The 22523-nt window shown below is 43.7% G+C and overlaps 1 protein-coding gene across 1 annotated transcript; it reads right to left on the minus strand.

Moving 5' to 3' along the window:
• Positions 1 to 4934: 4934 nt before the first annotated feature.
• EIF3B (eukaryotic translation initiation factor 3 subunit B) lies at positions 4935 to 20567 on the minus strand. The gene is made up of 19 exons (XM_074552973.1): positions 19771 to 20567; positions 16240 to 16432; positions 15127 to 15246; positions 14989 to 15046; positions 14206 to 14334; positions 13040 to 13197; positions 12312 to 12443; positions 12149 to 12215; positions 12002 to 12048; positions 11045 to 11255; positions 10402 to 10474; positions 9820 to 9942; positions 9566 to 9644; positions 8605 to 8743; positions 8283 to 8408; positions 7726 to 7803; positions 7070 to 7178; positions 6595 to 6712; positions 4935 to 5503 (listed from the first exon to the last, which is right to left on the minus strand). The coding sequence occupies exons 1-18, from the start codon at positions 20234 to 20236 to the stop codon at positions 6609 to 6611; spliced, it is 2412 nt and encodes an 803-aa protein (XP_074409074.1). The 5' UTR covers positions 20237 to 20567; the 3' UTR covers positions 4935 to 5503; positions 6595 to 6608.
• Between the last annotated feature and the right edge of the window lie 1956 nt (positions 20568 to 22523).

Here is a 22523-nt window from a genome sequence, read left to right on the forward strand (position 1 = left end):
TGGGAGTAAAAATAGCAGGGAACATGAATGCAAATCAAAATACACCAGGAAATTTAAGTACTTTGACTGCCCAGTCAATTAATTTGCTTCCATAATTACAGTTATTTGCATTATTAAGAGAAAAGCATTCTCATAGACAGAAGTTACTCAGACTAATGTAATGCACATTTCCTTCCCAGATTTCCATTAGAGAAAATAGATCTTGGGGAAAATGATGCAAGTCTGAACAAGCTGTATAAAAATAAAGTTGATATTCTTGTGAGATTAATGGCTGCTTCAAATTAGAAAAGAAAAAAATAAAGGGATTTCACAAGTAAGGTGCTAAACAAAAATTGCATTCCTAATCCATAAAGAGGAAAGAGAGATTCATACTCTCTTTACTTCTGAGGGCTGCTACCATGTGATTATTGTGGAGACAAGATATATTACAGAATTAGTGTGTGTTCAGGAAGGGTTCAGAGAGAGATCAGCTGAAGCACAATAAAAAATAATGGGATTTACATAAAAAATGAAGGTAAATAACAAAGGCACAATAAAAAGATGTAAAAAGATGTAGCAATGTAGAAGAGGTAAGTGGGAGCCTTCTGCAGTTCCTGCCTCTTGTAAAGGTGAGCAAGAGGTGGAAGATGCAGAACTGGAAAAAAAGCAGTGCCTCTGCACAGGAAGCTTTAAAGCCTAGAGTTTAATGAAGTTTATAAAGTTAAAACCAGTTTGTTCTCCCATGGTTTGCATGTTTATCTTGACAAATTCTTCCTCCCTCTGCCTCTGTTTCTGTCTCTAGCACAGCAGAACTCTGACTGATTGACAGGGAGGGTGGCAAAGTGAACTCAGCTGTGTCATTGCTGCAGCCAGCAGGAACCTTCAGAGGTCTGGGACCCACAGTTGTGGAGCTGAGCACAATCACAGATTCCCCTGGTGTTCCCCAAACACTGATTAAAGTTATCCATGGCAAAGAAAGGGAATTGCATTTCACTCAGTACCCATTTTGTTTAATCCCAGGTAACAATCATTATGAGCCTGTTCAACCAGATCAGAGCAAGTTGGCCCTGATCTGTGCAGGTCCCACAGGGTTCCCCAGGAGCTGGAATTCATCTGGAATTCATCACAGGACTGCAGCAATTAGAAAGTAGCAATTAAGTGCCAGTGCCTCGTGCCACAACTCAATCAGTCAGAAACACTGCTCTGTTTGAAACAGAGGATTTGAATCCAAGATTTAAAACACAATGGCACAGCCTATTTGTCAGCATTAATAACAGACAGGAGCACGTGTGTTTCAGGCTGTTTCATGTACAGGTGAAGCCCCAGAGGCAAGGCTGCTGTGGGGTTAATGGGCCCCCTGAGGCTGGGATCCTGCCCTCACTCACTGTGGGTGAGTGGCACAGACCCAAAGCTGTGTGTGCCTGGCACAGGGTCTGCTTGAAATTCCACCCAAGAACGGCCTTTGGGATCTCAGATAATAACAGAGATTGGAAAAATTCTATTTTCACCTTTCCATGGGGGTTTTTGCTCTCATAAAACACAGTGACATCCCCTTTGCAGCTCCTGGCAGAAGAGCTGATGCTGCTAAAACATTTCATAGTGCACAGGAACAATGCTGTACCCAGTGAGCACTTATCAAAACAGACTTGTTCTACAGCCCCACCAGTCACAAGCAACTAGTTTCTATAGGAACCAGATTTATCTCCACAATAACAAACCATGTACCAATTAAACAAGGGTCTTACCAACAGCTCCCAGTCTCAAACAGTGTTAATAGACAGTTTTGAGTAGTTCCAGCAGCAGTAGAGGAACATTTCTTTGCTGCAAACATCTCAGAATACCAGGTGAGCTCCCTAGCTTTAGACAGCTTTTAATATTCACAAGAATAAGTTAATTGCAGTTTCATCAGCTCTCTAAACAGGGCTGAGGGACTCTGCTAGGAGCAGCTCATTCCCACATCTCTTAAAAATATTATTGTCTACATCATAATCCCAAATCCTCCAGGAGATGGAGGGGATCGTGCAAGTCTCTTGGACAGCCCTGAACTCCAGAATGCCCCAGTTAATCACTGCACTTGGGAGCCCCAGCCACTGAGGGCAAGAAAACAAGCTCAAATGAGCAGCATGTGGAGCCAGGTCACACCAAGTACTAAGGCTTTTCCTTGCATTAGAGAGGAATGCAAGGTATTCCACGTATTATTGACTTTATTTTAAGCAATTCCAGTTAGAGCAGAGGTTTCTGTGTCTGCCCCAATCCTGTTTCAGCACACTGTGAGAGCAGTGCTTCAGTTTAACTGAGAAGCATGGGGTTGAAGGTTAAAACTTGGGAGAGGATTACATTTTCAAAGCATTCCTCTTACTGGGATCAACACAGAGATGCTGAGGCCCTGCAGGAATTGTGAGGACTCTGGCAGGACTTTAATCCCAGCTGCTTTTGGCTGCTTACTGTGAATCTGTCACTCAGGTCCCAGAGAGATGGGGACAATGAGGATCACAGTGACACCTCCACCTGCCAGGGGACCCAGCCTCCCTCACCCTACTGCACAGTTTTCTCTCTATAAGATTACTTACACACCACTTTTGCTTTAAACCAAGCATGAATAGTGCCACTTTTTTTTTCCCAGTTGAACCAGAGAGCCCAGGAACACCAGGAGTCCATGCACTCCAACACCTCATTAAAAAAACCCCACAAGATCACCTTTTGTATTCATTGACTGTAAAGGAGTCAAAGCTCATAAAAGTTACAGCAGGGCTTAATGAAAAAAATTAGAATTTAACAAGTTAAAACTTAGTATAGCAAGTGACCAAAATTTGTTCTGTGAAGTTGCATTAAGGGCTGTAGATGGTCAAAAGGTCATGAGAATATTTATTACAAATTCAAACTAAAGACAGAGTGAAGACTAGCCCAGGATTACATGAACTGGCCTAGTTAATCCTGCTATTTAAGAACAATCATTGAAAATACTTCATACAATACTTAAACAAAACCAAGGAGAGATACTATCTTAATGCTTAAGGTTCATTTCCTTTCCCACCCAAATTCCAGACCCTTAAGGGCACTCAGTGGAGGAACAAGTGCTGTGGGAAGCCTTTTCCCTCACCATACACAGCTTTAGACAGTACCTCCAAACCTGCTTCTGCTTTGACCATCCTCTGCAGCCCTTCCAAAGGCACAGGCTGAGCAGCAGTGGCAGAGAGCTCAAAGCTACACAGATGGATTCAATCCCACAGGACCCTCCTCCCTCCTCCACCTCCCAGTGCTATTCCAAGATATGGCAAAGAGGATAATTTATTTACCAAGTGCATTCCCATAAAGCAATTTCAGGAGCACATAATTTACAAAAGGCATGTGAAATAAGAAAAACACAGAGAAAAGATGAAGTAATTGAAGGGAGTGATGTCAGAAATGCCAGTGTTAGATGAGAAAAGGCCTGAACTGCTGGTCAGAACAAGATCTCATCAGCTTCCAAAGCTGCTGCAGGAACAATTTTGGATGCAATTTATGGATGCAATTTTTGGGTTGCTGTTTTCCTCCACTGATGATCCACACTTCAGAGAAGCATCTTAGAAGAGAACCCAATTCATTCAACACTGGAATTACATTCAATTATTTAGAGAAGAGCCAGGAATAAAACACAGTAGCCTATGAAACCATCACTGCATGGAAACAGGGGAAAAACCTTCCAGCTCCATTTGTGATTCAAAAAACTGTTGAGATGTCAGCTCTTCCCAACAAAAGGGTCATAAAAATGACTCCTGCTGTGCAAGTTCAAGCCATCATTCTTTACCATGAGGGTGGGCAGGCCCTGGCACAGGGAGCCCAGAGCAGCTGTGGCTGCCCCAGCCCTGGAAGAGTCCAAGGCCAGGTTGGATGGGGCTTGGAGCCATCTGGGATAGGAGAAGGTGTCCCTGGATGGGCTTTCCAACCCAAACCATTCCATGATCACTAGAGAACTTAGTTATGCTCTAAGTTTTTTCTAAAAAGTATTCTTTCCAGTCTAGTTGATAAATAAGGCATGGAAATACTGTGGAGTAAACTTTAGTCAACTGTACCTGTTGGATTATGGATGAACAAATGCAGAAAATTGGAAATTAATACAGAGATTTGGAAAAACATGTGCTGGTTAAAGAGTGAATTGTTGGAACTAAGTCAGTACCATTTATGGGAAAATAATTTTGAAAACTTCCTGGTGAAGACATGGGAGTTAATTGGGGCATTTGTGCTTTGGCCATCACAGCAAATGACAAAGTGAGTGCTGAGAACACCCCTGTCCCTTGGCCAGCTGCAGCTGAGTGGGGCTGCCCTGTGTCCAGAGGGCCTCCCACTCCAGAGCTGTCCCACCCTGCTCACAAGTGAGCCCTGGGCTTAAGGAAAGCCAGTCAGGAGTGCTCACCTTGGCAATTCCCCTGCCCAGTCCAGGAGAGACAGGAACCTCCTCATTCTCCAAGGGCAAGGAACAGGCCAGCCTCTCACTGCTCTGACAACACCCAGCTCTGCTCACAAATAAAAATACAGAGAAGCTGCTGCACCAGCTCTGGGTACAGCTCTCCATCCTGAGCCTGGAGGGCTTTGGAAATGAAACAGGGGCTGTAAGAGGGAACAAAAAGCAGGTGCACAGAGCAGTGCTCTGAAGTGTGCAGGTTTCCCTAGTAGGATACACGAACCCAGTAATTCCTGAAGTTTTTATCAGTTTGCAAATGGTTTAAGAATCCAGTCATTTTCTAGTCACTGCACCACCATGTACAGGTCAAGGTGACAGATTAATGAGCTGCACCATAGTGTAAAAAACCAAGCAACCACAACACAAAGCCAGAGGGGCGATGAGGAACCAAGATCTGAAAAAGAATCCAAAGCAACCATTAGCCAATCCAGCAAACACACTCTTATTACTGATTGATGCTTGACTTTGATCATTCAGGGGCAGATTCCCTACAAACCACACACAGCCAGCCTGGTTTTAGTATAGGTCTGCTTTTATTTCCATATTCAGCTCTTTGAGGGAGACATCCTTTCACAATCTGAAAGGAGGAGGGTATAGCCCGCTGTAGTGCTGCTTCAGCACACTAAAACACATCATACAGAAAATGGTTCTGGTGACTTTGCCCCAACCCAAAGGAACACCTGTCCATGCCCTGGGGGCACAGAGAGAGTCCTGGAACCCAAACATTGTGTGTGAGACAGGGGTGCACTGGTCAATCTCACCTCACTGGCACGAGGCAAAAACTGCCAGCTGGCAAGGACTGCACAGGAGTGGGGAAGTAAATACTGGTAGTAGTGGATTTAAAAAGAAAAAAAATAATAATCAAACCCTAGAAAAAAAAAATAATATAAATTTAAAAGCAGCGCCTTTCCAGTATCTCACTGCAGCAGGCAGCAAGACTTAAAGGCACTACAATGTGTCAGAATGGAGAATATCTGGTGCATCCACCCTTCCAGAGTGCAAGAATATGGATTAAGAATTCCAAAGTTGATATAGGCTTTTGGAAAACAAACAAACTTCTCTTCAGCACAAGATCTGGTGGAGCTGCAGAGAAACAAAAAAGAGAGGTGAGTTAGTTACTGTGCTTTTATACCAACAGCTCAACCTCAGAAGCTGGGCTGGTGAAAGGCTACACCAGCTTGTGTTTCCCCTCCTCCCAAACTCAGGTGGTTTAAATTCATACACTAAGCAGCTTCTCTCCCTCTTCCTTCCAGAAAAAGATCTCCCTTGTATGGAACACATAAACCAGACCCAAATATAGTCAAAGCTATCAAGGTTATTATTTTCCTACAGCTCCAAGAGGCACCATGTTGCACCTGAGCTCTTTGGAGGCTGAAGAACTGCAGGGTGACTTACAGCTGCATTTCCAGTCTCCCCTTCCTCTTCCTTAAGTGAGATCTTAAACATGACAGAGCAGGAACTCTGCAAGTTTTAAATCCTGTCAGTGTCTGTGAAAGTGTTTTTTCTCCTCAATACAATGTCAAGCTCACTAAAGGATATCTCATACCACAGGGACTGGAAGTAGCCTCCATTGCCAACATAAAACATAGGAATTCAAAGAAGGAGCTGGGAGAAACACTGAATTAAATACAAGACTTCCCACCAAGCCATGCCAATCAGTACACAAAAATCTGCTACCACGTGATCTCTATTCAACTTTTCTAGAAAACAGTAACTGAGTTCATGCAGATATTTAAACATCATCTCAAAGTTTTATCAGCCTACTGACATATAACCAGTGCTGTATAATCTTTAATACAGTATTTAAACTCTGTCCAGTCTTGGACTAACATGCAAATCTTCCAAAAGGCAAAATTCTATTTTCATACCAACTACAATTCCTCCTACTGACAGAACTTACAAGTTTGCTACACTGTGTTCACAGGCTGCCCCTGACTCTGCTGTGGGTTTGATCTTTCTGGCAAGACAGGGTTTATACAGTTATTCTACTCACAATTTTGACTGTCTACAATTACTTTTTAAAAAAACTTATCTTTCCTAACCACTGAAAAAAACATAAACCAACTCAGGGAACAGCACATTTACCAGTGCAACAGATAGACCTAACTCCCTAAAGCAAATTGTCAAATCTATAGCAGTAGTTGACAGAGAGTTTCTCTCAAGAGTTATCTTACCACAGTTTTATTAATTACTCTGGTTCTGCAAGGGTAATAATTTCTTCATTGATAAAAAATTCCACAGTCTCCTCCTCCCAGTCATCGACATTGCTGTCCAGCTCATCTGTGTCTACCCCTGCAATGGAGAAAACACCAACAGTGAACACAACAAACAAGGCAGCAATGGAATGATTTGATGCTCTTGGCAGAAAGCCCTTAGAGCAGCAGTGAAACAAGAGGTAGAGAGGTATTTGGTGCTTTAAATCATAATCAGTGGTTATGACAGTTTCCTACTCGTTTTATCCCACAGTCAAGCCAATGCCTTTTTCCCCCCTTAAATCCTGGCACGATTCAGGATGAAAAGTACAAAACCCTGCAGAGAACAGGGGACTGGCTTCAGCAGGAAGCAGAGGGAGAAGAGAAGGGGCTGAGGGGCCCCATGGCCCTCTGGAGGAGGAGCTGCTGTGGCCCTGCCCAGCCCTGTGTGTCTCACCCCCGCGCAGCTCCAGGCGCTCGTTGCGCTGCTCCATGTACAGCTCTTGTGCCATCTTGCGGTACTTCCTGAACTCCTCCATCATCGTGCGCCGCCGCTCCACCAGCTCCTGCAGGCCACACGGGGATCTTCAGCCAACCTCCCCTCAACCAAACCCACCCAGGGATGTTCAGCCTCCCCCTGAACCAAACCCACCCCAGGGATGTTCAGCCTCCCCCTGAACCAAACCCACCCCAGGGATGTTCAGCCTCCCCCTGAACCAAACCCACACCCCAGGCATGCTTGAGCAAGGCAACTTTGTTCTCATAAACAACTTCTACTGACTTAGAAGAAAAAAAGACTCTCTTCTCTGATCAGAATGCTATTTTGGTGAGGTGTCCTTTTTTCTAATTGAAAGTTTTCTTAATTTAAACACTGGCTAAAGCAGCAACATGCTAAGAACTCCAAAATGTTACCACCTTTGCTTAATGACAGAACACCAGTTCCTCTCCAGACTCTTTACAGCAGCACCTCTCTGAACTACCCATTGGACTAATTCTAACCATCTGGACCAAATGAACATTTGTGATACAGGAAATGCAACTTATTTATCACCAGTACAAACTAAGGCTAAGCTACAAGAGTTTGATCTATAATATATTTCAAAAGTGTCTTGCCTTTGAAGCTTTGGACTGGCTCAGACGATCCTTCTGCTCAAATATCTTGGAGTATTTCTTCAGGTCCTTCTTAATTTGCTGTGAAACAGGAAATTTTATTTCAACTGGAGTTTCAGGCTAGCAATTACAACCATCATCTTCTCTAAGCACTTCTTGGGTAGGCCTAAGCAGGCTATGCCCTTCTGAAAAACATCTCTCTGCTAGGCAATTTCCTTTCACTATAATTTTGTACCTCCTGGCTTACAGATCATACAAGCACTCCTGTACACATACAACTAGAAAGGTCTGAAGAGCAAAATTCAATTTAGTCTTCTTTATATCCTTTCATCATACCCTAACTGTAAGAACCACTGGTAATCACTTCTATTTTGAGCTTATAATACAGTTATTATCTGCAGACATTCCCAGAAGTGAGGTCCCACACAGCAATGTGTTTATTCACACATTCAGGGCAAAAGGCAGTTGTGTAACAAACCTCATGCCCAAGAAGAGGGAGCACACCAAGTATGCTTTACGCCCCAAATCCATGTCAGCACAAAGTCCCTGGAGTGCCCTACCTTTATCTGATCCTCGCTGAGCAGGGTGGCCGGCCGTGGTCTCCAGAGCAGCTGACAGAACCTGTCTTTGTTGTTCTTCTGAAGCAGACGGCCTTGGAAGGTCCATAACCAATATGCATTGTCCACCTGGAAGAGCAATGCAGCAGCTCAGCCAAAATAAACTTTAACTTAACACTGGAGTGCTCAGAAATAATGTTTAAAACTGTGGTGGAGGTTAAGTCATTTGACCAGTGACAGGGTTCATTTTCTCTTCCTAATCAATAACCCTTTCCAAAACCACTGGAAGAACAGGCAGGGGTGGGGAAAAGAGGTGCATCAGTACCTTGTGGCTCCACCAAGACACAGAGGTGACAATGTATCTGCCCGTGGGGTCCCACTCCACGTCCGAGGCCGTGTAGTGCTCGGCGATGTTCATCATGGTGCAGTCAGATGTGTCAACAAAGGCTAAGGCACCATTCATGCTGCACAGGAAAAACAGGACACTGCTTTACACACCAGCACAGCCTGGGCTTGGAAAAACAGGCCACAAGCTGCATCTCTACTACAACTCATTGCAAACAAAATCTCACAGCAGCCAAGAGAGCAGCCAGGTTCCTGCCAGTCTCTGGAAAGGAAGGCAGTGGATAAAAACAAAATGCCACGTAAGAATGACACTTCTGTTTCTATGTTCAGGGACCCATAAAAATACAAATACATGGGGTAAAGTCACTGTAAAAACAGGTGCTAGGCAAGCTACAGCCAAAGTTTAACAATCATATGCTTAGACATAGTGAAGAAGAGATAAAAGAAAAGATTTCTAATATGAACAGCAGTGCTTGTTTGAAAGCACATGAAAGCAAATATTACTTGAATGATTAACAATAATTTTCACTTGCTCTAAAGTGAAACTTTCTTGTTAGTTCTTTCACAAAGCAGCACTGCCAGTAACAGGCACTGCCCATGAAAGGGCACAAGGCAATGACAACAAATGCATCACAAGAGCCACAAGCATGTCCAAACTGGATTGGCTCAGTCAGATTTAAGTTAAACAGCTAGAAGGTGTTCCTAAAGATCCACTTTTCTGTTGGAAAATGCATTCTTCATCTGGTGTGGCAAAAATAGGAAGTGAAAGCTGCAAAGGAGTAAGATCATGAAGCTGCACCTCTGCTCTGCCTTAGCTTTTGCACAGCTCAATCAGGATTACAGCAATCAGCACTGTCAGGGACACCAAACACTTCTTGGTGAGATTTTGTACTTCTTTACTTCTTCTAAAATCAATGTTCAGCAACCTGTGCAACACTCACCTCCTGAGGCCAGCCAACACCACAAACTGCCCCTGGGGACTCCAGAATATCGTGTTTGCCTGCTGTTTGTCAAAAGTTTCTGAAAAGAAATTAGACAAATTCAGAAAGAGATCTCAATCCAATGCCATCGATTACAAGAATCAACCCCACTAATTTCTCACAAAAGATCATAAACAGATGTAATTTTGACTTTATTGCATCCATTACTGTGCAAAATGTTTAGTATCTGCATTTCTCACTTGTTTTTCACTTACTTATGAGTTCTATTTTCCCGTTGTTTTTAACATGGTAAAAAGAAACTGAAATTCGTGGAGTTTCTCCATGCAACACAGCAAACTTGCTTCCATTTGGTTCCCAAGCAAAGGCTATGATGCTTTCTGTAACAAGAGAGACCAAAAATCTGTTAAAGGACAATACAAACCTCTGATTTCAAGTTGTTACCAAAGAAAACCAAGATATTGAAGAGAGAGAACCCATCAGTTAACAGAGCCTCTATTAACACACAGGTTGATAAAGCAATTGCAGGGAGTTTGGGGAAATGTTTCTAACCATAGCTCTAAGTCTTCCATCATCTACAAAATACATTGCTATTATCAGCCCTACCATTTTGATTAATAACAGACTTTCAGTTCTGTCATTTTTCAAGTCAGTCACAAGCATGAACAGCAACAGAAGTTTTGATTTCTCATTTTTACGTGAGACATTCTGCAACACTGAAATCCTGCTATTTTCCAAAAGGTTAAATTATGTCAGGTGTTGATAAGAATTTCTAAGAAAGACACAAGCATCTCTGCAGAGAAGTTCAAGCTCAAAAGTAAGGAAATACTTGGCATTACCTTTCATTTCCACCACATCCACTGGCACCTGCTTCTCTCTCATGCGGAATATTTCAAAGTTGGTCACAACTCCCTGTGAAGGCCAAAATCAGCTCATTACCAGCACAAAAACAGCAAAGTAAGTAATTTTATCACTGGGCATAGAAGGACAATTCCTCAATTAGCCTGTTAGGACACAGGATGAGAATGAGTCAAGGTTTTTTCCTTTAATGAGAGCAGATAAACACAATATGCCTCCTTACCACAAACATTCCCAATTTGTTCTGATAAAGAATAACTTCAGAATTGTAGAAAAGCATTTATTTTTTTTCAGACTGTTATATAAAATCTAATTAAGACAGATGAACATGTGGCACATTGTGCAGTTTGACCTACATGTTGTTCAACAGCTGCTTAATTGTGATCAGGAGAAGAGGTGAGGCACAGACCTCACAGAGACCAAGAGGCCACTAAAGTCAAATCAAATTCTGGTTGCAAACATAACATACATTTTGCTTTCCACATGCTTCAAACTCAAGCAGAAAAAATTAATAATAGCTTTGATATGATATTATTTATGCTGTCTTTACTTAAAGACAGCACTGTAAGAAAAGGAAGCATGAGGCAGAGCCAGATTGTCCCAGGAAGATCAGAAGCCATGTACCTGTGTGCCTTTGGGAGTCCTGTCCACCTTCACACACAGGTAGTCCCCGTTCTTCTGCCAGTGCAGTTTGCAATCGACCACGTTGAACAAATTCCGCACACGAATTTCTTGTCTAGAAGGCAGCTGCATCAAAGTCACTCTTGCTGGGATGTCTTTGTCCTCAGGCACCCAGAAAGCAATTATGTTACCACCTGGAGACCATGAGAAGTCTCTACAGGAACAAAGTTAAAAATATGCTGGTTTAATTTTCAGTTAGATACTACAAGCCAAAACCACTTTCCTCATGTATCTGAATGTTGCAGACAAAGATCAACTCTCAGTACTAAAGACAGGCACAGATACAGAACTGAGGGCAATTTAATAACAATACCTAAACAGATTTTTAAGCAGCTGTTTAAATTTGCTATATCACTAATGTTGTCTCACCAGTATATCTCACCAAAAAGCAGGGGCTGCACACAGAGTAACTGCTAAAGCTCTAAGAACAAATGAGCCAAAAAAAAATCCCTACTAAATTACCATGGAGACCATCTTCTTGCACCTGGGTACACTTAATTTTCTTGCTGCTTTACAGAGATTTACTTTAAAAACTCTCACAGGAGTCAATGTGCCTTGTGCAGACACAGCACACTGCTCTAAGCCAGCACAACCACCTTGTTAGGGAGATATTCCCTAATAAACTGCATTCCAGTCTGGTTTTGTAGACAAGAAACAGAATTCCTCAGATGGATTAAGCAGTACCACAAAGAGGATTTCAAAGCACAGAATCTACCAAGTGTGTTCATCAACAAGTGGAGAGTTTTTTATTTCTTTTTGCTACGTTGTCTAATTTGACCACCTCAACATGTAAAGCTCTTTGCTCCAGGCAAAATAAAGATTGTTCTTGCCATAACAAATCCCCAGACTAAAAGATTCCAGCTAAAGAGCACAGTTATGATTACAAGGGAATAAACTCACCTTATTCCATTGATTTTCAAGCTCTTTTTGTCCAACAAACCCATAGACTAAAAGATGGGAAAAGGATGAAGTTTCAAGTTAGTAACATTCTTACATTTACACACATATTTCTACTCTCATTATTATGTAAAAAAGGCAAGAACTTACAGGTGTTTCATAGATGCTGAGGGTATCTGAAGTCATTCGAGCAAAGAATTTACCATCATGACTCCATCTAAGCAAGAAAGAAAAAAATTGAATTTGAACTGCCTTTTTATTAAATGAAGTCTGGGACCACAACTCTCTACTCCAATTCTATTTCTCAACCTACTTAAAAATAGGCCAGTGAGCTGAGTTTTCACAGTGGAATCCTCTCTTCTTTTGGCCAGTCAGAATATCCCAGATGATGATAGCCTGAGGGTCATCCTGTGTGTCCATCAAAGGGCTGAAGGTCACTAAATACCTACAAAATAAATAAACCAATACAGTATTGAACCTTCATCTAATATGTCAGTATCAGCAGGCTTTTATCCAAGTGGTATTTAAATACCAGGCACTTTCAAACAGCAGTTTCTCTAATAGGATTTTTCAGGGGAGGGAAAAATAAGAACAGGATGATAAAGAAGGAGAAAGTTTCCCTGGCATCCCTCTGGATGAAAGGGTTCCAGATTTATGTGCAAGTTCTTCCATATTGATGTTACAAGGGAGAGGAACTCACCAAATACACTGTTATATAGTTTTGACATGAGAATAACACTGGTTTCAAATCAAACATAAATCATTGAACTTATCCAACACAAATTACAGGCATGCTGGGCTTCCCCATTGAAAGGAAATAATCTCTTTAATACAAAATAGCATAAAACCCAACTGCTTCCAAATGTGTTACTTGAAAACTCAAATGACAATGCATCTCAGTCCTGAAATTATTTTTTCCTCTCCAGAGCTCTTTAATGTTAAATAAATCTTAAGAACTTAATTTCAGCACTCCAGATTTGGAGTGCTGCTCATGCCTCATGCTTTTGACACCTTATAGCCCAAACCAACATCACACTCTACCTTTCACAGGGTGAGAAGTCAATGAGCTGCACTCCCTGGTGACTAAACCTTTGAATCTGCTTGAACTTCTCTCCACCCCACAGAGCAATGCCCCTCTGGTGGAACGTGGCCAGGTAGGTGCCTTTGGGGGACCAACGGACGTAGGTCTCTGTCCATCTCTGCATTTAAACAAGAAAGTACACACAGAAGTTTAATTTCATGCTGTGTCCCTAAAAGGGAAAGAATTCACACATGGTTTGTGGCAGCACATTTTGTAAATCCCTTTACTAAGCGAAGATCTCAGGATGTGTGATAACTGTGGAGTTTTATTTCATGCACACAATGTACAGTACTTATTCTTCAGGTTGAAAACTGTCAATTGAGACTTTTTCAACTTATGGATCACCAAAAAAGGTTTTTCAGGAACAGTGACATCCTTTGTGCAATAACAAACCCACCTAACACCCTGGATTTCCTTCTTTCAGCCTTGGCAAGATCATACTGTTCTCAAAAGTAAGGGTGGGTATTTTGAATTTCTGAACAACACAGCTCTGGACCTTCAGCTAAGTTAGAGAGATCTCAGCAATACAGACCACAGCCAGAGACCATGGTGATGAGCAAATATTCTCACCATCCCAGAGCCAACTTCCTCCTACTGAAATGCACAATGGTTATTAAGGAAAATGCTCCTGGGTCCTAACAGTTCCCAGCAAGTCCAGTGCCTGCAGCACACAGGCAGACTAAATCTCCTTTTTATGCCATTACCAAACCAGCTATTCCTCTTTAACACCTCTGTGGTCAGCACAAAAGCAAGGAGTCATCTGAAGCAGCAAACATAAGCACATATTCAGCTCAAATGAATAGTGCTCCTCAAACTCTGACTCTGCACTCTCAGGTCTTTCTGAATCACCTATAACAGAGAGATGAAGGAAACTAATGTGCATCATAGACCAGTTTTTTTAAAAAAAAAAAAACCACCACCAAAAACTTAAAAAGTTCACTTCACAGTTCTCTTACCAAAGCAGCTAAGGCTAATTCTAAAGGATGTGGTTTCACCACTCTTCACAAGGAAAAAAAAATTTCAGCAATGGGAAAAAGTCTTTTTTTAAAATTAAAACCCCGCAATGTCATAAAATAAAGGAGATTGGCAGTGTATCTGCAATCTCCAGCACTTCCAGGACACTCACTGCTCTGTCCTCAATTTGCACAGGTTCCTTGATGTCATTCCAAAAAATGGATGTCCGGTCTCCTGACTCAAAGATCACACTGTACTGATCCCTGCAGTCAGGGTCTTCCAACCAGTATCTGAGGTTCCCCTGAGAAAAACAGCAATAGACTGTTAGTGAGTCCAAGGTTAAGTCAGCAAGTTCCACTAATTAGTATCCACCTGGCAGGGGAAAGCTGATCTTACCAGAGAGTGCAACTTTGGGGTCTTACTACTCCAAACAAGCTTTTGAAGTGAAATTAAACAATTCCAGTTACTGGATGCTGGAGGCTGAGAGCACACCATAAACAGGTGGACCTTCAAGGTGTTTAATGATGTTTAATGTTTATTTTAAACAGGAAGTAATTTGGTATTTGGTTTTTAAAGAAAAAGCAAACTATGGTTTCTTCCACCAGCCTATTTACAAAGCAACCAGCAACAAACACCAAAGTTTGCCTCAAACAATTAAGAATATAAAAAGATGCTTTTGAAAATCTATTTTTAAATTACTTGTGCAAAATTATTATTCACTCTTAAATAATAAGAGTAAATTAAGCCTTACACTATGTGTAACTATTAAGCAGAAGCACTGAGTTCCTCCCATCAGTGCATGATGGAGAGCATGAAGGAACAGCAGCAGGTGATCAGCACTGCTATTTACAACACATTAGCACATGGTTTCTGTTTTCATATGGACATTTCAGCAATGAAGTAACCATTTCATATTAAGCTGAATATTCTTTCCACTTTTCCAAAAATTCCTTACCAAATCCTTAAATGGCTGTTTCTCAGGGATTTCCCACTCATCACTGATTGTCATGTACCTGAAAGAGCAATTTGGTTGGTTACACTCCATGCAGTAGAATCCCCAAATTTACAGACAACACACAATTGCTGCACTCACTTATCAAAGTCAGTGAAGAGGTTCACTCTGAAAGTGTGCTGCTTATCCAGTTTGTATCCATCTGCATTCTTCACAGCATCCACAGCATGGGAGGGAGACATGTACTCCAGGAAGATGTACCTGCAAGGAAGGAAAACCAAAGTACAAGACATTGACTACACAACAGGCCCAAAATAAAGCACAAACAATGGGGATGAATTAAGAATTCAGTACAGAGCATCTACAAGATAACTTCTTGTCTTGTCCTTAACCAATTAGGGTGAACAGCAAATTAATCCCCATTCTGGCCACAGGCTCACACACATTTTTTAGCTCTCTAGGTCTGACCTCAGTTAATCTGATATCCTTTCTGAAATGGGCCAGAGCAGTGAATGCAAGCTCAACACAACCAGGACAAGTGAGAGACAGGAACATGCAGGAACATCCACAGCTCCTCCCATAAGAGTAACAGGTCATGTTTAGGAACTGGAACTTGCTTCACAGGCTTCTTCAATTTTTTTCGTTCAATGCTTTTCAATTACAGAACTCATTTCTTCTGGCCACTTAATCCAAGCTAGCTTGCAGCCCAGCAGACTCAAAACTAATGCTACCCTGAACAGCATCTCAGAGGCATGAACACAGAATAATTTTCATGCTGACCTTATAGAAGCAACAATCCCTCCACTCCAGAAAACTCTTTTCATGCCTTATAAAGTGTGGATTCCTCCAAAACTCAGAATATATCCTACAGACATTGACAATCTAGTTTGCAACAAACAGTCCAGCCATTGCTACTAAGTTTTTAGCTCAAGAGGATCTTTAACCTCTGCCATAGTAGAAAAACTAAGAAAAAACTCCCCATAGCACAGAAATTTGTCTCCTAACCCAGCTAAACTGTTTCCATAATTAATCACCACCATCCAACCTAATGAGCTATTCATCTTCTCAGTTCCCTCAGGAACTTGTTTGTCACTGAGACTGATGTGAGGACAGCACAGGCTGAGGTAGAAGAAGGTGATGATAACAACTAGGAGGTCACTATAAAAACTGGCCATAAAATGTTGACACTAAAAATCAAAGATAAGTCAGAGCTGTGTTTCAGTCCTTTTCCCAGTTGGAGTTATCATGACTTACCCTTTTGTTTTTCCATCTGCTTCTGGATAAAATTCATTGATAATTTTACCAAACTTGGAGAATATTTTGTGGATGACATTCTTCAGTTTCTCCAGTCGGTCTGGTCCAACCTGGGGCACGTTATCCACAACAATCACTGAGTCTATTCCATCTGCCTCCTGGGGCTGATCTTTCAGGATGTCACCAAGCAGCTCTGCAAAGACAGCACAGACAGGAAACTAAGGCACTGCTCACATCATGAAGGAGGGAAGACAAGGATGAAAAGAACAGTGAGAGTAAGAAAATAGAGAGACTTCAAGAAATTTCAAGAATCACTTAAGAAACCTGGTAGTGAATGAACCTTCTATCAGAAAAAGAACTGAACAACACCCCAACAGCACACTCTGACTAAGCTGTGGTTTTATGACAAACTCTGATCACCCCACTCTTTAAATCTTTCTTAAAAACATGGTTTACACACTGAGGTTGTCCATGCTTCCTCTATCAATTTTTTCAGGGGATGAAGTGGCTCACAAAGTCCCCAAAACTGACAATAGCACTGACAAATGCATGATTTACTACCTGACCTCTGACCAGTCCCCTTGCTCAAATTATAACCAGGTGACTTTGATAAAAATAAATGCACCCTGCACCTCCCTCCCAAATTACACAAGTTTTAGCATAATTCAAAACTATCCACTATACTGGAAGCTCTGCCTGTCTCAGCATCACTGTAATTAAGAACTCACACTCCATCTAAACCTTTAATTAAGCACAAAAACAAAGGTCTAAGGCACTGAAAGCCATATTTAAGCTTTGTGAAGACAAGCACACTTCTTTTCACACTAGATATTCTTTGAACATATTAATTCCTGAATATCTGCAGCAAGCTTTAAGATTATGTGAAGATCACTATGAAGTACAAGACTACAGAGAAAATTAGTTCACACTACCATATCTTTGAATTAGATCAAATTTGGAAAGTCAGACTATCTATAGCATCCACAGACCAGGAAAAAAACCCAAACATGTAGAAAGACTTAAACTATGGCAACAAACTAAAAAAGGTGTTGTATATGCTGATATTTTGAAGACATCAGATTTTTGGTGGCTTTGTAATTCAAGAAATTTTTCTGCCCAGAAACATGACTGGGAAGATCTCCAGCAATGAAGAAATATGAGAAACATGCTTACTTTGAATTCCAAACTACTAAAAAGTTGCTTTCTTCAAGTTTAAGCTTCACCAGGTTATTACACATGAAGCTTCCTATTGATCTGGGGCAACACAAATCACAAATATTGAGCCCATTACCACCAAGATTAGGAAGCATCCAGAATGTTGTTGTTAGCAATATTTATCACTCAAAAATATTAACTCCATGTGCATGGAGGAACTACAAATAACAAAATAATATATATAAAAGAAAGCATGTCCCACAAGGACATTTCCACAGGAGTCTATTAGCAAAAGGAGAAAACCAAAGTAAAACACAAAAGGGCCATTTTTAAGGCTCCTTTAGCCATTTTTTTCATAGCCACTTCTCAAAAAAGACTTTAATAAATCAGCAGCCAAATATCCTAGATTAAGGAAATGTTTGCTGTTCTCAGTTTAGCAGTCTGTATAACAGCTCTTTGAACTTTTACATTTGTTTCTTAAAGAGACTTGGGCAAAATTGCCTTGGAGTTGGATTCTTTTTGCTAAGTGCCTGCTTAATACACTTTGTGTACATTTAGGATTATTATATTCAGTTCCTTCCTGGAAACTGGGCACATTTTCCATCCCCACCTGTTTTGTTTTTAATTAATTTGAATAACTTCTCAGCTGTCTGAAATCCAGTGAGAGTGGCTGAATTACACCCTGCATGGAGGCAAAACTGTAACAGACTGAAACCAAATTCCCACACTGTGCCCTTAAATTCCCAATTGTGAACAAAGGAGTCTTCAAAGAGCAAGAAGCAGGTTCAGCCAGCTCCTGCTGCAGCCAGAAGGGAAGCAGGGTGTGGTGGGTGCAGGGCTATCTCCAGCTGGCAGCATTTGAAGGACCACTGTCATTATCTGAACTGAAGCCTCACTGGTCCCTAAGTGGGTTCCAACACATCCCTTCTGCTTTAACTTTAACTTTAACCCCTCCTGGGGAAAAGGAGAGGCAGCAAAAGGATCTGAGATGTTCCAGTGCTGCAGCTGCTCCAGCTCACAGGTGCTCCTGAGCATCTGAGTTATCACAGCACTGGAAGAACCTTGGTTTGGTCACACTGGGCTGATTTTCTCCTTGGGGAGGCACCAAAATAATGGGAAAGGAATAAGGAAGCTCAACTAGCAATACACACATATATAAAGCCAGACCAGCAAGAGTGACTACACTTAATCCCTGTAATTCAGCCACTAACACTGGATTTCAGACAGCTGAGAAGTTAACCAAATTAATTAACAACAAAACAGGTGGAGATGGAAAATATACTCAGTTTCCAAGAAGGAACTGAATATAACAATCCTAAATGTACACAAAGTGTATTAAGCAGGCACTTAGCAAAAAGAATCCAACTCCAAGGCAATTTTGCCCAAGTCTCTTTAAGAAACAAATGTAAAAGTTCAAAGAGCTGTTCCACAGACTGCTAAACTGGGAACAGCAAACATTTCCTTAATCTAGGATATTTGGCTGCCGATTTAATAAACTAAACAAAGGACTGGAACACAAGAATGCACCTGTATCACCTGTATTCCACTGGCACTTGAGATAACCGGCAGATTTACAATCCTGTGCTTTAGAAACATCTTTCCACTTCTGACACGTATAATAGACCCTAAAGATCCCAAAGTAGCACAAATACTGAACAAATAATGGGGAAACAAGTACTTTTCCTATTCAAAAACTAAGAAAATTTATCTGGAAAGACTCATTAGAGTTCTAAACTCTGTATTACAAGCCCATGTGTAACATTTATTGTCTGAGCAGTTACACAACAGCCTGACCATTTTAAGGCAGCCAATATCCACTACTTTTAAAAGAGCCTGGGCTGACATTTTTAACTGCCATTTAACTGCCAACTAAACATTTTTTCCTTATTTTCTTGCCACAAAACACCTACATCACATCTTCATGAACAGTAACTCTCCTAAAACCCTATTTATCTACAGATCTCATTCTGAATGCATGGAAAAAACAAAGACTATGAAACATAGTTTGTAACCACCACATCAGCCATTTAAAACTTCTGTTTCTACAGCTGAGTTTAACTAATGGAGGCAAAAGGAAGGGAGACGAGCTGGTGATTCCACTCAGAGGGCAGCCCACACCTGAGGTGTAACAGCGGCTTTAGAACCACTGTGACAGCAGCTTTTAGAACTCAGACAGAAGATAATTTAAACTAAACAAAGGTTTTAGAACAGCAGCGTTGTGCGGGGCAGAGATAACTCATTAAGCAGACGATTTCCGAAGCCCAGCTCCGATGTGGATGTGCAGCTGCCCCGCAGCCGGGCCGGGGCTCAGGGCACGGCGTTCCCCGGCCCGGCCCCGGCTCCCCGGGGGCTCCCCCGGCTCCTCCCGTCCCGCACCTTCGTCGCTGATGTCGTCCACGAAGTCCTCGGGGTCGCTGAAGGAAATCTCATCCTCGGGCTCGGCCGGGCCGGCGGGCGCGGCCTCCCCGTTCTCCTGCGCCGCGCCGGGCTCGGCCTCGGCCGCCGCCTCGGACTTGGGCTCCGCCGCGGGCCCGGCCTCAGGGCCGGGCTCGGGCTCGGCCTTGCCGGGGCTCTGCTGCCCGGACGGCGGCTGCGGCTCGGGCGGCTGCTCGGGCTCCGCGGCGGCGGCGGCGGGAGGAGGCGGCTCGGGGGGCCCCGGCGGCGCCTGGGACTCGCCTCCCCCTTCCTGCTCCTCATCCTCCTTCTCGTCCTCCTCCGGCTCCTGCTGCTGCTGCGGCGGCTCCGCGGCCGGCGGGGGAGCGTCCGTGTGCTCGGGCTCCTCGGCGGGGCCCTGCGCGCCGGGCGGCGCGGCGGCCGCGGGGCTCTCCTCGGTGTCCTGCATGGGGCGGCGGCGCTGCCCGGCCCGGGTGCGGTGCGCGGGTGTCGGTGGGTGTGTGGTGCCGGTACCGTGCGCTCGCTGCGGGCTCTCGGTCTCGGTGCCGGTCCCGTCCGGAGCGCGGCGGGGAAAGGCGGGGGAGGGGCGGGGCGGCTCCTACGGCCGGGCCATGTGCGCCAGGCCCAGCGGCCCGCGCGCGCCGGCGCCTACCACTGCGCGCAGGGCGAGAGGGGGATCGCTGTCCCCGCCGCCGCTCCCGCCCGCCGCCGCCTTCTCTCCCCGCCGCACACGACCGATTCCAGTGCCTTTGCCAGTCTCGGCTCGCTCCGCCAGGGCCGGCTTCCTTACCTTCTCACCCCACTGCACGTCTGCCACCCCTATTTCGTGACTGCTGTGGTTGCGTCCAAGATGGCGCCGCCTTCCATTCTACTGAGGTGGGGTCCGGCCGAACCATTTCTTGGGGGGCGCCGCTACATTTAACTGCACTGATGCCCAGTGATACCTCCTCCCTCAGCACATGTCGCTGCCCAGCGCTGGGCAGCCGGTGACAGGGCAATGCCACTGTGAAAGGACAGCGCACCGGCACGAAACTCGCCCCATACCCCCCTACAATCTTTCACTATGGCTTCGCCCGATGTCAGTCGGCGCGCGCGCGGGCGCTACCAAGCTGGTGTAGAGGGGGAGACGCGCGGTGCTTCGCCGACATCGACGCGGTTGTGCCGGGGCGCGGCGAGGGCGGCGGGTCAGCGCCCCCCCTGCGGCGGCGAGGCCGTGTGGTAGGGCCCGGCGGTAGCGCCACATCAGCCGGCGGGATGGCGGAGCCGGGAGTGGCGGGGGCTGCGGCCGGGCGGCTTCCGAGCGCTGTTTTATCCTACCGTGACTTTGTGGGTTTTAAATAACATTTTTCCTGAGGTAGAAGATGACAGAGCCGTGCCGTGGTATCTCTGCGTGCCCCGCGAGAATCCTTAAAGCTCCCTCCCGGTGCAGCCGGACACACAGGGCAGCGATCTGAGGGGTCATTCCTGGCATTTTAGCGTGATTTTTAAATGGTTTCTGAACTGATAAAGCTCTCCTCTCTTCACATTGGCTACCAACATGACTGACCTGAGAGATGTAACCCCACATTATCGATTAAAGCACCGCATTCTGTCCCGGGCACCTCAGGCTGGTGAAGAATACAAAGAATGCATGAAGTGTGACTTCTGCCACCATGTGTGTTTATATATATATATAAAATATATATAATATATAATATATAATATATAATATATATGTATGTATATTGTACATTCAGAGTGGATACATGCAGTGTGACTTCTGTCACCATGTGTGTTTATTTATTTATTTATTTATTTAGTATATTCAGAGTGGCTCAGAGAACTTGGAATTTGCCTCGGATACCATCTTTAGGCGACAGTTTTAGAGGAAAAAGTTCTTAAGAAATAGTTCGTCTGTTCAAACTTAGAGACATACACTTGCATTTTGAGTCGGATTTCTTTTTTTATCCCAGTGCTTTCAATCAGTTATCAAAACAGACAATGCCAGCATTAAAAAAAAAAAAAAAAAAAAAGGAAAAAAAAAGGAGGCAGGGCAGGTAGTGTACAGAACATTTTAAAATTAGACTTTGTCGTCTATTGCAGCATCTTGGATGTTTTGAGCAGCTCTTCGGGCGGTGTTTGAGCCAGGCCAGCTGTGTAATGTCGCAGGGAGTCACACGATGGCATCCGAACTCCACTCCCCGGCTGAGTGTGTCCCTGTGTCCCTTCCCAGGGAAGGCAGCTCCCATCAATGGAAACCATCATTACTGGAGGCAGCAATTTTTCCCCCCGTTACCTCGTGGTAGCTGACCAGCCCCTGACTCCCCGCTCAGCCCCAGCACTCACTGAGGTGAACACAGAGTGCTGTTTCCTGCCATCACAGCCATGTGCTTTTCCAAATGTGAGGAAGCAGGACATGGTCAATTCATGCTCCCAGCTGGCTCCTCAGTATTCCATGGCTTTTCCAGGGGTGTGTATGAGGTCTGTGCTGCTTTTGTTTCACCACTCGCACTGTCTGTATTGCTGGAATGTGCAATTTCTGCAGTTGCCCTTTTTCCTATTTGCACTTTTCCAGTTCTTTGGTTAAGCAGTGGATCTGAACATTGGATTCTCCTTTCCCTGACTCTTTGCACTTTTCTCTACTTTTCAGCAGCTTTTGATTTATCTGCTCTTCCTTCCTTCTCCTTTTCCTTTCTCTGTAGAAATTTCCCCTCAGTCCCTGCCCTATCTCACTGCTATTCTTTTTCCTTCCAGCC

Source organism: Zonotrichia albicollis, chromosome 16 (genome assembly GCF_047830755.1).
Source record: "Zonotrichia albicollis isolate bZonAlb1 chromosome 16, bZonAlb1.hap1, whole genome shotgun sequence".
In the NCBI taxonomy this organism is placed as follows: domain Eukaryota; kingdom Metazoa; phylum Chordata; class Aves; order Passeriformes; family Passerellidae; genus Zonotrichia; species Zonotrichia albicollis.